The 18099-nt window shown below is 38.0% G+C and overlaps 1 protein-coding gene across 11 annotated transcripts in view; it reads left to right on the top strand.

Annotated features, from left to right (window-relative positions):
* Positions 1-18099, top strand: part of PRKCQ (protein kinase C theta) — a 182078-nt gene that overhangs the window by 78537 nt on the left and 85442 nt on the right. For all 11 annotated transcript variants that reach the window (XM_032349801.1, XM_032349802.1, XM_032349799.1 and 8 more), the window contains 4 exons: positions 151-260; positions 943-1060; positions 9835-9995; positions 13937-14110. In XM_032349801.1, coding sequence (XP_032205692.1) covers positions 151-260; positions 943-1060; positions 9835-9995; positions 13937-14110 — 563 coding nt within the window. The remainder of the gene's footprint in view (positions 1-150; positions 261-942; positions 1061-9834; positions 9996-13936; positions 14111-18099) is intronic.

The raw sequence follows: 18099 nt of genomic DNA on the forward strand, positions 1-18099 counted from the left end.
TTATTTGTATGCAGTGTCTCCTTCTGCTGGGAGGATGGCTCTAGATATTTACCAGTTGTCCCTCAACATATGTGTACCTACAACAGTCCCATGAAAAGTCCACTCAGTGAGTTCTGTTGCTCTCGCTCAGTTTGTCTTTCTCCTTTTCAGCATGTGGCATGAACGTCCACCACAGATGCCAGACAAAGGTGGCCAACCTTTGTGGCATAAACCAGAAGCTAATGGCTGAAGCACTGGCGATGATTGAGAGCACTCAACAGGTAGGAAAGGGATTTAGGTTGAGTTCCTGCGATTTCAACTCAGCAAGGACCAGTCCAGTCCTTTGGCCCTTGGAGCTGTGGGACAACATGGGGTCTGTCCCTGAGCCCCTGCCTTCCCCCTGACTTTCATCCTCATATGCCTTTTTATTTAATACATTTGAATTGCATAGTTCTTTAGAAGATCTTAAATTCTTTGTGGGATAAGCAGGAGCAGAAACAAATTCATTAAGATTGTTGGGGATTCATTACCAGCTTTATACCTATATCCTTGCTAGAATCATCCCTAAAATGAGCACAGAACATGGAGTCCAGGGAAACTTCTGCCTTGCCATTTACTCATGTGCACTAGCATGTTGAATTTACCTATCCAAGAATAAAACCTCTTTAAGACTTGGTGTTGCCTATGAAAGCTATTTTTTCATCCATTGACCTTCCATTCTTATTTGTGACTGAATGATGTAGATAGCATAGGAAAAACCAGTTAGCCGCCCTGCTCCCAACCCTGGCTATAGACTCCTCCAGGGTATGGAATCCTAAAGGAGTGCTAAAGGAAAGAAGAATGTTGGTTTTCTAATGCATTTAGGAATGCTAAATGGATCTCATTCCCAAGAGCAACAGGCTGAGCTGTCCGGGCTGTAGTGGATGGGTAGGTCAGTGGTCTGACTCTTTGTTTCGACTCCAGGCTCGCTGCTTAAGAGATACTGAACACATCTTCAGAGAAGGTCCCGTTGAAATCGGTCTCCCGTGCTCCATAAAAGGTGAAGCTAGGCTGCCGTGTGTACCAGCACCTGGGAAAAAAGGTAGCTATCCTGACCCTCAGTGGAATCATTGTCAGTGATTAAGCTTGTTCAACCCTAACCTGAGTCCTCTGCATTTAAGTTCTCCATTTACCTGGTCTGATAGATAAGAGGCTCCTACTTCTTGGAAGTGAAACCAAAATGTGCCCCATGAGGAAAGAGGGTGGGAAGTGGGGGCAGGGAAAAAAATGGGATAGGTCTCTTTCCGTAGAATTTTAGGATGGTACTTCCTGTCACTGTAAAAGGTTTTGCGAAAATAAATCTACCATAAATCTCAGTGGAGGGAATGTCCCAGGAGACCATCTTATTCTGCACCTTTGAGACTTTTTTGGGAAATTTAAGAATAGAAATGGGGAAGAATAGTGGGACCTCAACATTTATCACTATGGAAGTTTCCCCAGCCTACTTTCTGAAAGTAATTCATGAGAGGATATGTCTACATGAACCTGGGAACTGAATAATTTCAGCATACTTGAGAAAGTACAGGTTCCCCCCCACCAACTATCCTAAAGTATAATAATTCCGTGAAACCTTTTTTTAAACTGAAGTATAATTAATATACAGCATTGCTTAGTTTCGGGTGTACAACATATTGATTCAACAATTCTGTGTATTACTCAGTGCTAATCTGTCACCATACAGTGTTACAATGTTACTGACTATATTCCCTACGTTGTACTTTTCATCTCTGTGACTTATTTTGTGACTGGAATTCTATACCTCTTAATCCCCGTATTTCACCTGCTTCCCCACCCACCTCTCCTTTGGCAGCTACCAGTTCTCTATATTTAAGTATGTTTTGTTGTTTTGTTTTGTTTCTTAGATTCCACATATAAGTGAAATCATATGATATTTGTCTTTCTCTGACTTATTTCATTCCATAATACCCTCCATATCCATTGTTGTCATAATGGCAAGTGCTCATTCCTTTTATGGCTGAGAAATATTCCATTTTATTTATTTATATTTATATCATATCTTCTTTATGCATTCATCTATTGATGGGCACATAGTTTCCTCCCATACTTGGGCTATTGTAAATCAGGCTGCAATAAACATAGGAATGCATATATCTTTTTGAGTTAGTGTTTTCATTTTCTTTAAATACCCAGTAGCAGAATTTCCAAATCATATGGTGGTTCTATTTTTAATCTTTTGAAGAACCTCCATATTGTTTTCCACAGTGGCTACACCTGTTTGCATTCCCACCACCAATGTATGCGGGTTCCTTTTTCTCTACATCCTTGCCACTGTGGTTTTGATTTGCATGTCCCTGGTTGATGATATGCAGCATCTTTTCATGTGTCTCTTGGTCGTCAGTGTGTCTTCTTTGGAAAAGTGTCTGTTCATGTCCTCTGCCCATTTTTAATAGTTGGGTTTTTTTTTTTTTTTTTTTGGTCGTGAGTTATAGAAGTTCTTTATATATTTGGGATATTAACCCCTTATCAGATATATCTTTTGCAAACATCTTCTTCCATTCACTAGGTAGCCTTTTTATTTTGTTTATGGTTTCCTTTGCTGTGCAGAAGCTTTTTTATTTTGGTGTAGTCCCAATACTTTATTTTTTGCTTTTGTTTCCCTTGCCCAGGAGATAGATCCATAAACATGTGGCTAAGACTGATGTCCAAGAGATTACTGCCTGTGTCTTCTTTTAGGAGTTTTATGGTTTTAGGTCTGACACTTAGGTTTCAATCCATTGTGAGTTTATTTTTGTGCATGGTATAAGAAAGGAGTTTTGTTCTTTTGCGTGTAGCTGTTCAGTTTTCCCAGCACCATTTGTTGAAAGGACTATTTTTTAAAAAAGAAAGAAAAAACTATTTTTCCCCCATGGTATATTCTGGCCTCCTGTGTCATAAATTAATTGACCATATAGGTATGTTTTTATTTCTGGACCCTCTATTCTGTTTCATTGATCTATATGTCTGTTTTTGTGTGAGTACCAAACTGTTTTGATTATTATAGTTTTGTAATGTATCTTGAAATCTGGGATTGTGATACCTCCAGCTTGTTCTTCGTCCTCAAGATTGACTTGGCTCTTCAAGATCTTTTGTGATTCCGTACAAATTTTAATATTATCTGTCCTAGTTCTGTGAAAAATGCTGTTCTTATATTGATAGGGATTACACTGCATCTGTAGATTGCTTTGGGTAGTGTGGACAATTTAACAGTGTTAATTCTTCCAAGCCATGAGCGCAGAATATCTTTCCATTTGTTCTGTCATCTTCAGTTTCTTCCATCAGTGTTTTATAGTTTTTAGAGTACAGGTTTCACCTCCTTGGTTAAATTTATTCCTAAGTATTTTATTCTTTTTGATGCAATTGTAAATGGGATTGTTTTCTTCATTTCTTTTTCTATTACTCTGTTATTAGTGTATAGAAATGCAACAGATTTCTGTATATTAATTTTGCCTTTTCTTGACTTTCTTTTCATTAGGTACAATAGTGTTTTGATGCAGTCTTTACAGTTTTCTAAAGATAATATGTCATTTGCAAATAGTGACAGTTTTACCTCTTCCTTATCAATTTTGATGGTATTTATTCCTTTTTCTTTTCTGATGGTGACAGCTAGGACTTCCAGTACTGTGTGGAATTAAAGTGGCTTGAGTGTACATCCTTATTTGTCCTGATCTCAGAGAAGAAGATTTTAGTTCTTCACCATTGAGTATGATGTTAGCTGTGTGTATGTCATGTGTGGTCTTTATTACATTGAGGTGTTCCCTTTAAACTCACTTTGTTGAGAGTTTTTATCATGAATGAATGTTCTTTTTTATTTTGTCAAATGCTTTTTCTGGCTTTTTCTGCATCTGTTGAGATGACCATAAGGTTTTTATCCTTCCTCTTGTTAATGTGGTATGTCCCATTGATTGATTTGTAAATACTGAGCTTTTCTTGCATCCTTGGAATAAAAGCTATTTGATTGTGGTGACTGTTTTTTCTAATGTGTTGCTGAATTCAGTTTGCTGATATTTTTTGAAGATTTTTGCATCTAAGTTAATCGGAGCTATTGGCCCATGGTTTTCTTTTTTTGGTATCATATTCGCCTGGTTTTGGTATCAGGGTAATCTTGGCTCATTGAATGAATTTGGAAGTTTTCTTCCTTGTATATTTTTTAATAGTTTGAGAAGAATAGGTATTAACTCCTCTTTAAATGCTTGGTGGAATTTCCCCTGGAAAGCCATCTGGTCCCGGAGTTTTGTTGGGAATTTTTGACTACTGATTCAATTTGATTACTAGTAATCAGTCTGTTTGGATTTTGTATATCCTCAAGATTCAGTCTTGGAATACGTTTCTAGGAATTTGTCCATTTCTTCTAGGTTGTCCAATTTGATGGCACTCCATTTTTCATAATTTTCTTAAATAATCGTTTGTATATCTGTGGTGAAAGTTGTTATTCTTCTTCATTTGATTTTGAGTCTTCTTTTTCCTTGATGATTGTGAATAAAGGTTTATCAATTTTGTTTACCTTTCAAAGAACCCTCTCTTAGTTTCATTGATTTTTTTTATTATTTTTTAAGTCTCTACTTAATTTATTTCTTCTCTAATCTTTATATTTCCTTCCTTCTACTATCTTTGGGCTTTGTTTTTGTTTTTCTAGCTCCGTTAGGTGTAAGGTTATGTTATTTATTTGGGATTTTTCTTATTTCTTGAGATAGGCCTGTATTGCTATACAGTTCCCTCTTAGAACTGCTTTTGCTATGGCCCCAAAATTTTAGATCATTGTCTTTTTGTTTTTATTTGTCTCCATGAATTTCTGAGTTCTTCTTTGAGTTGCTGACCCATTTGTTGTTTAAAAGTATGTCCTTCAGCTCTATGTGTTCATGTTTTTTCCAGATTATTTTCTTTTAATTGATTTCCAGTTTCATACCACTGTGTTCAAATGGAGGCTTAATCTGACTTAAGTATCCTTAAATTTATTGACTTTTTTGTGTGTGTGTGTGAACTAACATGTGATGTATTCTGAAGCCATTGTGGTTGGAATGGAGGCTTGATCTGACTTCAGTATCCTTAAATTTATTGACTTTTTTTGTGTGAGTGAACTAATGTGATATATTCTGGAGAATGTCCCATGTGTATTTGAGAAGAATGGGTATTCTACTGTTTTGGGTGGAAGTGTTCTGTATATATCTTGTTACATCCATCTGCTCTAATATATTGTTCAAAGCCACTGTTCCCTTATTGACCTTTTATCCATTGATAGAAGTGGTATATTAAATTTCCCTAGTATTATTGTATTACTATCAATTTCTCCCTTTACATGTTAATATTTGCTTTATTCAATTTGGTACTGCAATGTTGGGTGCATAAATATTCATAATTTTATGTCCTCTTGTTGGATTGATTCCTTTATCATTATGTAGTGCCCTTTTTTGTCTTGATGCAGCCTTTGTCTTAGAGTCTGTTTTGTCTGATGTAAGTATTGCTACCCCAGCCTTTTTTTTTTTTCTTCTGTTTGAATGGCATATGTTTTCCCAGACTTCATTTTCAGTCTGTATGTGTCTCTAGGTCTGAAGTGAGTCTCTTGTAGGCAGCATATAGATGGATCTTTTTTTTTTTTAAAAACCATTTAGGCATGCTATGACCTTTTTTTTGGAACATTTAGTACATTTACCTTTAAGGTAATTATTGACAGGTGTACTTATAGCCATTTTGTTAATTGTTTTCTAGCTATTTTTATACTTTTTCTTTATTTTTTTTCTTTCCTCCATTACTCTTTCATTGTGATTTAATGCCTTTCTTTAGTATTACACTTGGATTCTTTTCTCTTTACTTTTTGTATATCTATTATAGGCTTTTGATTTGCTTTTACCATTGAGTTCATATATAACATCTTATGTGTACAGCAGTCTATATTATGTTGATGGTCACTTAAGTTCAAACACATTCTAAAAGCACTGAATGCTTACTCCTCCCCTTTATGTATAGGATGTATAGGATGTCATATCTTATACCTTTTTATTTTGTGAATACCTTGACTCATTTTTGTAGATATAATTGATTTTACTACTTTTGTGTTCTAACCACCATACTGGCTTTATAAATAATAAATCTACTACCTTTACTATATATTTGCTTTTACTAGTGAAATTTTTTCCTTTCATAATTTTACTCTAATCATGGCCTTTTCTTTTCACTGAAGAACTCCCCCTTAACATTTCTTATAAAGCTGGTTTAGTAGTAATGAACTCCTTTAACTTTAGTTTGTCTGGGAAACTCTCTATCTCTCCTTCTATTCTGAATGATAGCCTTACTGGATAGACTATTCTTGGTTGCAGGCTTTCTTCTTTCAACACTTTGAATATATCATGCCACGCTCTCTGGCCTGCAAAATTTCTGCTGAAAAATCAGTTGATAGCCTTATAGGGTTTCCCTTGTTTGTAACTGTTCTCTTTTCTCTTGCTGTTTTTAAGATCTCTCTCTTTATCATGACTTTTTGCCATTTTAATCATTATGGGTCTTATTGTGGACCTCCTTGGGTTCATCTTGTTTGGGGCTCTCTTTGCTTCCTGGGCTAAAAAGCTTATTTTCTCCCCAGAATAGGAAAGTTTTCAGCTATTATTTCTTCAAATATATTTTCTGTCCCCCTTTTTCTTTCTCCTCCTCCTGGAATCCCTACAATGCAGTGTTATAATTCTTAATGGTATTGCCAAGTTCCCTAAATTATTTTTTATTTTTTATTTTTGCTATTCAGCTTGCTTGCTTTCCATTACTCTCTCTTTCAGATTGCTCATCCCTTTCAGATAGCATTCTCTGACCTACTCTTGATTCCCTCTAGTGTATTTTTATTTCAGTTATTATATTCTAAAGCACTGACTGGTTCTTATTTTATATTTTCTGTCTCCTTGATGAAGATCTCACTGAGACATCCACTGTTTTCTCAAGTCTGGTTGTATCTTTATGGCTACTACTTTGAATTCTTTATCAAGAAAACTGCTTGGGGCGCCTGGGTGGCTCAGTGGATTAAAGCCTCTGCCTTCTGCTGAGATCATGATCCCGGGGTCCTGGGATCAAGCCCCGCATCAGGCTCTCTGCTCTGCTTCCCTCCCTCTCTCTGCCTGCCTCTATAAATAAATAAAATCTTTAAAGAAAAAAAAAAAGAAAGAAAGAAAACTGCTTATCTCCTTTTCATTTTAGCTCTTTCACTGTGATTTTGTCCTTTTCTCTCATTTGAGATGTCTCTCTGTCTCATTTTGTCTGTGTTTTTTTCTGCATATTAGGCATTCAACTACATCTCCTGGTCTTGAAAGTAATGGCCTTGATGAGAAGAGGTCCTATGGTGTCATGAAGTGCAGTTCCCCGGGTCATAAGAATTAGGAGCTCCAGAGGTGTCCCTGGCTGGACTGTGTGTACCCTACTGGGGAGGCTGAGCCATAACTGCCTTCAGCTGAGCAGGCTGCACTGACCTACTTTGCCTGCTACGGGTGCACGGGGCAGGCTTTCTTCCCCAAACGACTGAGAGGCCTGTCTAATGCCACTGTGGGGTTGTTGGTGGGTGGAGCCAACAATCAGCCTATCTAGGGTTAACCTTTCTGCCACAGCTGCAGGTTCACTGAGGGGCATCGATTCCTCCCCGCACAACTAGGTGAGACTGAATGTTGGAATGAGGGGCGCACTAGTGTGTGAAGTTATCTCCTCTCTGCAGATGGGGATGTTACTTAGGATGGGGAGTTACTTAGGAGTTGTACTGGTCCCTACTGGGTTTTCCTGTGGGGTTGGTGGGGCAAGAGCTGCTTTAGGGGGATGCCTGCTGAAGTGGGCAGGTTGAATGGGGCAGGTCCACAGGTGATGGCTGGGGCAGGGCATGTGGTATTGTCAAGGTAGATGGATTTCACAATCATCTGGCTATCTAGGTTTGGGAAGGAAAAGAGATTTCTCTTGGTGCCTGCCAATAGTTTTGTTACCAGAAAAATCCCCTGAAGATCTCTGACTCTCCTGCACACATTCTAAGATTAATCCATAGATCTTGATATATCCCCCAGGCATTTTTTTAACTGCTGCTTCTGTGTTGTCTTGAGCCAAGTTATTATGATGGTTCTTTAAGTTCTGTATGATAGGGACTCAGTTTCTTGTCACCCTCCTGCTCTCCCCAGAGTTAAGGCTGCTGATTTTTAAAGCTGCTAGTTTCAAGGCCTATGAGTTTTCCAAGCCAAATGTTATTGACATCTGTCTTCTCAGTACAGGCCTCCATGCCAGGGGTGCCTTCTGTGGCATCTGATCCTCTGTCTTCTCTGTGCTTGTGGTGTCCTTCCCATTTGTGGTTAGTCTCACATGGGTTTGGTTCCCAACTGTATCTGTACTCCTTCCATCTTTCTAAACGTGGCCTCCTGACTCTAATCAACTATGGAGGGTCTGTCCCGCCAGTCTTCAGGTCGTTTTCAGTGTTAGTTGCATAGCTGTAGCTGTTACCTTGTTGTGCTCATGGGACGAGGTAAGCTCAAGATCCTCTTCTCTGCCATCTTCCCCATGATACCCCCATGAAATTTTTTGTAAGCCAGAATGGCATAAAGCAAAGGAACAATTACTATTACTTTATATAGAACAATTTTTGAGTATTCTCAGACCCAAAAAAATCACCTTAGGCTTTTCTAATAGCTTAGAACACATATTGCTAACTGAGGCACAGCATATGTGACATCAAGCACAGATGCTCACACAGTTCAAAACTCTGGATGCTGGGGATGCTGGGCTGCTGAGTGTGGTTCCTGGGGAAGGGACAGGATGGGACCACTCTCGATGTTCAGGTGTGCTGACTCTTGCCAGCTTGCTGCAAGACCAATGCAGGGTATTATTTGTACTTTTCTTTTTTCTGGAAAAGAGAAAATCCTCTCCAGATTTTTTTTTTCAGCTAGCAAAAACAGGTAATAATGTAGATCTCTCATGAAAGCAAAGTGGCAAACATGAACTTTCAAAAACCTGGGGGATGCCTGTATCTATTTCCCTTGGGTTTAGGGAGAAGATGAAAGGTAAATCTGGAGATTGAAAATAAAAGAAATGTCATTATTCCATCCAGAAAAAAGAAAATTCTTGTGATGTGATAGAGAGGCTGTTGCAAAATGGCCATCATGTATCACAATATAAAAATGTATCATTCAAACAATACCAAAAACTAATGATGTACTGTGTGGTGACAATATAACATAATATATATATATTATATATTATAAATATATATAAATATATATATAAATGTATCAAGTCAACATGTTGTACACCTTAAATTAACATAATATGGTGTGTCAAATATATTTCAATAAAAAGGAAGAAATGTTGTAAAGCGTTGGAAGAAAGTTTCCAACAAAGTTTTCTGTACTTCCTCTGGCATTAGGTGAGGAATAAATTGGCTGACTTGAATACAGTGAGGGATGATGCATCAGATCTCCATCAGTCTGCTTTCCATTTCCTCAACCCTCACTTGCAACATCACATGTTGCCACTGTGCCTGTGAGCCATGCAAGTAGCTGAGAACCCTTTTTTCCTCAAATTTGGTTAAAATCTCTATTTGCCCATGATTTGACATGATTTAAAGTGCTCCTTTGTTTTGCATATTTGATCTTTTGCTAATTAGAATATGTTTCTTAACATGAAATTTCTCCCAGTTGATTGAGTAGATAAGAGATAAGAGTCCATGCCCCAAATGTCAGGCTCACAGGAACTGCCCCCCCCCCCCATTTGTGGATGGAGCCTGCGAGTGGGAAGTGGAAGAGAGAGTGTTCTCAAAATAACTAGAATGATCCTCCATTGTTTCTTGTTTACTTTTAACTGCTGGCTTGCTATTTTCAGAGCCTCAGGGAATCTCTTGGGAATCTCCGTTGGATGAGATGGAGAAAATGTGCCATCGTCCAGAACCTGAACCGAACATAGAAAGACCATCTGTACATATGAAACTAAAAATCGAGGATTTTATCTTGCACAAAATGTTGGGGAAAGGAAGTTTTGGCAAGGTATGATACTATAGAATTCTACAGACCAACCTAGAGAAATTGAAAAGCAAAGCTCCTAAACTCGTGGGACCAGAAATGGTCATGGGGGTGGAGAGGACATTCCTGTGCATTTTTTTGCCAGGGTAGAGAGGGGTCTGAGTAAAAAGGAAACCCAGAATTCTAGGAAGTACTGGCGTCTGCTTCCTGGGGATCATTGTTGCCAAGCCATTTTGTTTCAAAGATGTACATCCCACACAATTATGAGTTTGATATATTTGGACATCAAGGAAATGAAAAGCTGCCTCAGCCAGTTTCTATTTCTTACAGGGGTTTGTTTGTTTGTTTGTTTCTTTTTGGCTCTTCTCTCAAACTTGGAGTGTTGTTTTACTTTGAATGCAATTTTTTTTTTCTCTATCAAATGTCTTGTCTTGTATTAGTTTGCTAGGACAAATGTAACAAAGTATCACAGACTAAGGGATTCAAACAACAGAAATTTATTTTCTTATCATTCTGGAGGTTGGAAGTCTAAGACCTACGTGTTGATAGAGTTGTTTCTTTGGCTTGTATATGGCCATCTTCTCCCTGTGTCTTCACATCATTCCTCTGGGTATCTGTGTCCTCATCTCTTCTTTCCTTCTTTCTTTCTTTCTTTATTTATTTATTTATTTATTTATTTGACAGCGAGAGATCACAAGTAGACAGAGAGGCAGGCAGAGAGAGAGAGAAAAGCAGGCTCCCTGCTGAGCAGAGAGCCCGATGTGGGACTCGATCCCAGGACCCTGAGATCATGACCTGAGCCGAAGGCAGCGGCTTAACCCACTGAGCCACCCAGGCGCCCCCTCATCTCCTCTTCTTATAAGGACACTAATCATACTGAATGAAAGCCCACCCTAATGAACTTATTTTAACTTGATTATCTCTGTGAAGACCCTGCCTCCAAATACAGTCACATTGTGAGGAACGGGGGTTTAGGACTTCAGCATGTAAATATTTCAGAGGGGACACAATTCAGTTCATAACAAAGCCGTAGCTTGAGAGTCATGAGAAAAGTTTCATGGGGAAAGTCCCCCCTCTAAATCCTTCCTGCCACACACTCGAGTTATGGGCTGTCTCTGTCAGTCACAAAGGACAAAAGGAAAAGGAGGAAGAGGACACAATTTACGCTCAACTATCAGTGATGGAAAAAAACCTTTAAGCTAGTGAATGTAAAGAGAGATGATGTGAAACATGAGCCTTGAGATTATTCTAGATATTAAGGCAATCTATTATATTAATGACACTCTCAGTTTTATTCTTGGATGAAACTCCTAGGAAAATTTTAGCCAGAGACTACTTCTATGAATTTGTACATCCAAAGCCAGCATTATACGCCACACCTGCTCACCAGACTTTGGCTGGGAAACTCACCCAGTTTATTTAATAATAAACTAGAACGCAACTAAGCATCACCACAGCTGAATCACATTATCCTCCAACTGGGTTTGGATTTCAACCCCACTGCATTGCTTTTGGCAAAATCTGTTCTGCCCTGCAAACTAGCTGATCTCCATTAATTCTTTTAGTTCATTTCCACAATAATATGAAACACAGCAGGCTCATTTGGTGTTAATCTGTGTAATAGGCAATTTTATAGCTAGTCTTCATTATAATTTAGCATCAATTAATGTGCAATTATAACCTGTTACCAAAAATTGAAAGCCCATTATAGAGATGGAAATTGCCTTTTCAGCTTCTTAGTTTATGACTGGTTTGGGGATGTTTTATTGAAAGAAACAATTACCAGTAGAGCACTTTTAATTGTTAACGAAATGTTTATGATTCTTTGTTCCCATGTGGGTTTCTATATTTGAACAAGGTTAATAAGAAAGACATTAAGGTTAAACCTACAAGCCTTCATAAAATATCCCAAGGGACAACTGAGAGACTCAGGTATCCCCCGTTCTATGTCCAAAGCAATATGCCCTTTGCCATCAGGACCCTGAATCCCTACAGACTGAGAAGACTGAAGCGTGGGACCCAAAGAAAGGAGGGCAAAGCACCAAAGCAAAATGGGACAGTCATATTTCCCTTTCTTACAACCCTGAGAATACTCTAAAACTTGCTTTCCTTCTTTCTTTTGGCTCTAGATAGGAAGTATGGCTTCTCAGCAAAATGGTAGCCTCTGTATATTCTTATTCTCAATTTACTTTGAGGTCCAGAAAAAAAAAATTGCATTATTTTCTAGGAATGTGCACATTATCCATTTGCCTACAAATGGATAAGTTCTATGTCCTCTATCAAGCCAGCTACCCCAAAGCTATGTATCTGCACCATATTATTTTAAATATAGACACATACATTTTTAGTACTGGTTTGGTGTCATTGACTTTGACATTCCCTAAAAGTCAAGAAACAAATGACAAGTATTCTTAATAACTGTCATGTCAAGAGCATTTTATAGTTTCCAAATCACTTTCCCATGTGGCCGTCATTTGATTTTCACCATGGTCCTGCAAGTTGGAGAATGTTAGGACAATTATCTCTTTTACACATTTAGGAAACCAAAGCCCAGAGAGGTTCATTGATTTGCCCACGTTCCCACAGCTAGTAAATGTCCATGAGTAGAGACCCAAGCTGTAGTTTTCTGTTTCCAAATGCCATGTCCTCACAACTGTCAGTCATCTGTTGCTGCATCAGTTGCAAAAACAGAAGTTGTAGAAACTCTCCATTATATGCCATCTGGTGTCCTTTCATATAAGATTCATGAAATCAAGTAAAAAAAAGTAAATTTGGAATTGTGTTTTTTCCACTGAGTAGTTCCATGAATTTGACCAAGAGAAGTTACTCTTTAAACCCAGTGATCTTTTTTTTATTATTATTATTATTACTATCTGTCTTGTGGAAAGTCCCAAGCTAAGAATTAGGTAAGAAGCAGAGTATGTGACACACAGTAGGACCTACAAATGGCATCGGTGCCTATGCCGTCAGATGAAATGGTGTGCACTCTTTAAGCCTATAAGGAAAATTCTATTCCCCTGTATTCTTTTTTTCACCTTGAAAAAACTGGGTAAATCTTAGAGCTCAGTTTTAGGCTCATTTGCACGATGTTTCAAACGTAATCAAATCCTCCTCTTTGCTCCTTGCTCCCTTCAGCACGCACTCAGTTTCTGGGAATTCATATTATGACTTTACTCAGGTCCCCGGGCAGACAGATCACACTTTTTTTTTTTGTTAATTTTTTTTTTTTAAAGATTTTATTTATTTATTTGACAGAGAGAAATCACAAGTAGATGGAGAGGCAGGCAGAGAGAGAGAGAGGGAAGCAGGCTCCCCGCTGAGCAGAGAGCCCGATGCGGGACTTGATCCCAGGACCCTGAGATCATGACCTGAGCCGAAGGCAGCGGCTTAACCCACTGAGCCACCCAGGCGCCCTTTAATTTTTTTTTTTAAAGAATTTATTTATTTATCGGTGGGGGGGAGAGAGCGAGCACAGGCAGACAGAATGGCAGGCAGAGGCAGAGGGAGAAGCAGGCTCCCTGCGGAGCAAGGAGCCCGATGCGGGACTCGATCCCAGGACGCTGGGATCATGACCTGAGCCAAAGGCAGCTGCTTAACCCACTGAGCCACCCAGGCGTCCCAGATCATACTTTTTTAAACAGAATTTTTCTGGGACTGACAATAACTCATCCAATTGTACATGAGTTTTGTGGAACCCTTTGAAAGGTATAAAGCAAGTGTGAAACTACTACTAGGTAATATTCTAAAATCAGTGAAATGCTCTATTTTGTTTTTTGGGTTTTTTTGTTTTTGTTTTTGTTTTTTTTTTTGAAATGCTCTATTTTGTATCTGTAAAGGGGAATAGAGGCGGATTGGGGAAGAAATTCTGTTCTCAGCCAACACAGATCTCTCTCAGGACTTTGTCCTTTTTTAAGGAGTATGAGATCAAATTCTAAAATAAAGTTACTTCCTACCTTTCCTTCTAGGTCTTCCTAGCAGAGTTCAAGAAAACCAATCAGTTTTTTGCAATAAAAGCCTTAAAGAAAGACGTGGTGTTGATGGACGATGATGTTGAGTGTACAATGGTGGAGAAGAGAGTCCTCTCCCTGGCCTGGGAGCATCCGTTCTTAACGCACATGTTCTGTACATTCCAGACCAAGGTAAGGCTTGGACAACCCTTCATCCACCTCCCACCCAGCAAACGTGGAGATCTAAGCAGGCTGCCCCTATGGCTTCCTCACTGGGAGACACGGGGAAGTGTCTCCATATTTTCCTTTATCTTTCAGTTCACCTTCCATTCGTCCAAATGAGTTTCTTCTCCAAACACCGCTGATACATTATTTCTAATTTTTAACATAGTTGGTTGGGAAAGGGCTTTCCTTCTGGGTTTGTCTGTTTGATTGTGTTTTAGAATTTTATTTTATTTATATAACAAGGATTCTAAGCAGCCCGTGACTTGCTTAATGAAGCAGAGCTTTGTGAGGGCCAAAGACGGGATACTTGTTTGTTCATCTACTGTATATGTATTTGAAGAGACAGAAGTTGGACAGTAGATCAAAATGCGTGCGCACTATTCTATTCCCTCATGCGGCCAGCAGAGACGCAGGCTTACAGTGGGCCTGCGCCGTGAGGTAGAAGGGTGAATTCTGTCAAAAGGTTCTCTTACTCTGGGGTAATTCTCTTCCTGATCTACCTATTCCTTAAAAAAAAAAAAAAATGTTCTAATTGCCTGTTTTTCGAGATGTCCTGACTTAGTCAGATCTTGCATGTCAAACAGAATAACCGACTAAATACCACAGGTGAGTGTAAAAAGCAACAATTGAAATGAATGATGATTTGCTGTGGGAAAATTTTGGAAGTTGCTTTTCTGAGGGAATGACAGCTACCTGTGCACACTAGTGAAAGATATTAGATAACATAAATGAACTATTCACTTTTCTGGGGTATTGTTGTTTATAGGAAAAGTTATTCATTGGCTTTCTACCTCCAAAGAACCCAGCTGTGGGAATGCCAGGTTACTCAGGAGGTTCTGAAGAACAGTTATTTGCCTGTTACTTATTATTATTTTTGTTGAAGTATAGTTGACATACAATAGTCTATTAGTCCCAAGTGTACATCAGAGTGGTGCAGTATTTTTATACAATACAAAATGGTCCTCCTGAAACGTGTAGTTATCATCCACCACCATGAAGAGTTACTACAATATTAACTGTATTTTCTATGCTAAATATTATATCCTGTGACTGACTTATCTTATAACAGAAACTTTATATCTCTTAATACCCATCACCTATTTCAATCACCCCTCGAACCCCTCCTCACTCAGGGGAACTCACAGTTTATTTCCTGTATCCGTATGTCAGTTTCTGGTTTGTTTGTTTTATTAGATTCTACATATAAGTGAGATCACGCAGTGTCTTTCTGCATCTGACTTCTTATTTCACTTCGCATAATACCCTCTAGTTTCATCCGTGTTGTCGCAGATGGTTTCATACAAATTCAGAATTTTTGTCCTAGTTCTGTGAAAAATACCATTGGAATTTTGATTGGGATTGTATTGATTCTGTAGATACCTTTAGGTAGTACCGACATTTTAATAATATTAATTCTTCCAATCCATGAACATGATATATCTTCAATTTCTGTTGTCTTTCACGAGTGTCTTACAGTCTCCGGAGTACAGGGATTTCACCTTCTGGATAAAATTTATTTGTAGGTACTTTATTCTTTTTGATGCATTGTAAGTGGGATTGCTTTCTTAATTTCTCTTTCTGATAGTTCCTTTTTAGTGTATGGTAACCAATGCAACCACTTTCTGTATGTTAATTTTGTATCTTGTAAGGATGCCTTTTACTTTTTTTTTTTCCTTTCCTTATTGCTCTGGCCAAGGGTTCCAATACTATGACGACTAAAAGAGGTAAAAATGGGCATCCTTGTCTTCTTCCTGATTTTAGAGGAAAAGCTTAGAGCTTTTTACTATTGAGTATGATAGTAACTGTGGGTTGGTCAGATATGGTCTCTATTATGTTGAGGTACATTACTTTGATACCCAGTCTGTTGATCATTTTTATCCTAAATGGATGTTGAGTTTTGTCAAATACTTTTTCTGTATCTATTAAGATATCATGATTCTTATCCTTTGTTCTGTTAATGTGGTGTATCACATTGATTTATGGATCCTGAACTATTGTTATCTCCCTGTAATAAATCCCAGTTAAGAGTGGTGAATGATCTTTTTAATGTTTTATTGAATTCACTTTGCTAAAATCTTGTTGAGGATTTTCATCTATATTCATCAGGGATATTGGTCTGTCATTTTCTTTCTTGTGTGTGGTGACTTTGGTTTGGTTTCAGGGTAATGCTGACCTTGTAAAATGAAGTATTCCTTCCTTTTCATTTCTTCTTTGAATGATTTGAGAAGGATAGGTACTAGCTCTTCTTTAATGTTTGGTAGAATTCACCATTGAAGCCCTCTGATCCTATACGAGTTATTTTGGAAGAGTTTTTAAATTACTGGTTCATCATTAAAATTGGTCTATTTAGATTTTCTGTATCTTCATGAATCGGCCTCAGAATGCTGTATGTTTCTAGGAATTTATCCAACTCCTCTAGGTTTTTCAATTTGTTGGTGTGTAATTCCTCATAGTACGTTCCTATGATCCTTTGTGGTTTTGTGGTCAGTTCGTAACTTCTCTCATTTCTGACTTTATTTTGGCTCCTCTCTTTTTTTCCTAATGAATCTGGCCAGAGATTTATCAATTTTATCTTTTCAAAGACCATTTTTGATTTTTTTAAATCTTTTTTTTAAAGGATTGATGGATTAGCTGGTTGATTGAGAGACAGAGCATGAGAGAGGAGAGTAGGAGAGGGAGAAGGAAAAGCAGGCCCCCTGGGAGCCTGATACAAGGCTTGGTCCCAGGATCCTGGGATCCTGACCTGAGCGAAGGCAGATGCTTAACCAACTGAGCCACCCAGGTGCCCCAGTATCTTTAATCTTTCCTCTAGTTTTGGGTTTTTTTAAGCCAGTCTTCCACTTATTTCCATTATGATCTTTGTCATCTACTTCCTTCTACTAACTTTCAATTTTGCTTTTTTCTAGTTCCTTTATTTGTGAAGTTAAATTGTTTATATCAGAATTTTCCTTGTTTCCTAAGGTCGACCTGTATTGCTATAAACTTTTAGAACTTCTTCGGGGAAAGTCACATAAATTTTGGAAAGTTAAGTCTCCGTTTTCATTTGTTTCTAGGTATTTTTAAATCTCCTCTTTTATCTCTTTGTGGCTCCATTGTTTGTTTAGTAGCATGTTGTTTGGTCTCCACGTTTAGTGTGTCTCCCACTTTTCTTCTGTAATTGTTTTCTAGTTCCATACTGCTGTGGTGGAAAAGATGCTTGATATAATTTCATTGCTCTTGAATTTGTTGAGACTTCTTTTGTGGCCTATCATATGATTTATCCTGTAGAATTTTCCAAGTGCGCTTGAAGGGAATGTGTATTCTGTTGTTTGGGATTAAATTTTCTGAACTATCAATTAAGTCAATCTGGTCTAATGTGTCATTTAATGTCAGTGTTTTCTTACTGCTTTCTGTCTGAATGATGTCTCCATTGAAATACGTGGTGTATTAAAGTCCCCTACTCTTACCGTATTGTCTCAATTGTATTGCTATCAATTTCTCCCTTCTGTTTGTTAATATTTGCTTATTACATGTAGGTGCTTCTATGTTGGATGCATGAATATTTATGAATGTTATATCTTCTTCTTGGACTGATCCCTTGGTTATTATTTAATGCTTTCTGTGTGTATGTGTGTGCTTTCTAACAGTCTTTGTTTAATGTCTGTTTTAGTATTGCTCCCTCGCTTCACTTTCAGTCTGCATGTCTTTAGATCAGAAGGGAGTTTCTTGTAGGCAGCACATCAGTGGGTCTTATTTTTCTATCCATTCAGCTATCCTATGCCTATTGATTAGAGCATTTAGTCCATTTACATTTAAATTAATTATTGTTAGGTATGTACTTCTATCTTGTTGACTGGTTTTCTGGTTGCTTTTGCAGTTCTTTTTTCTCTCTTCTTTTGGTATCTTCCCTTGTGGTTTGATGGTTTTCTTTAGCGTTATATATGGGTTCCTCTGTCTTTACTTTGTGCATATCTATT

Source organism: Mustela erminea, chromosome 6 (genome assembly GCF_009829155.1).
Source record: "Mustela erminea isolate mMusErm1 chromosome 6, mMusErm1.Pri, whole genome shotgun sequence".
Classification (NCBI taxonomy): Eukaryota; Metazoa; Chordata; class Mammalia; order Carnivora; family Mustelidae; genus Mustela; species Mustela erminea.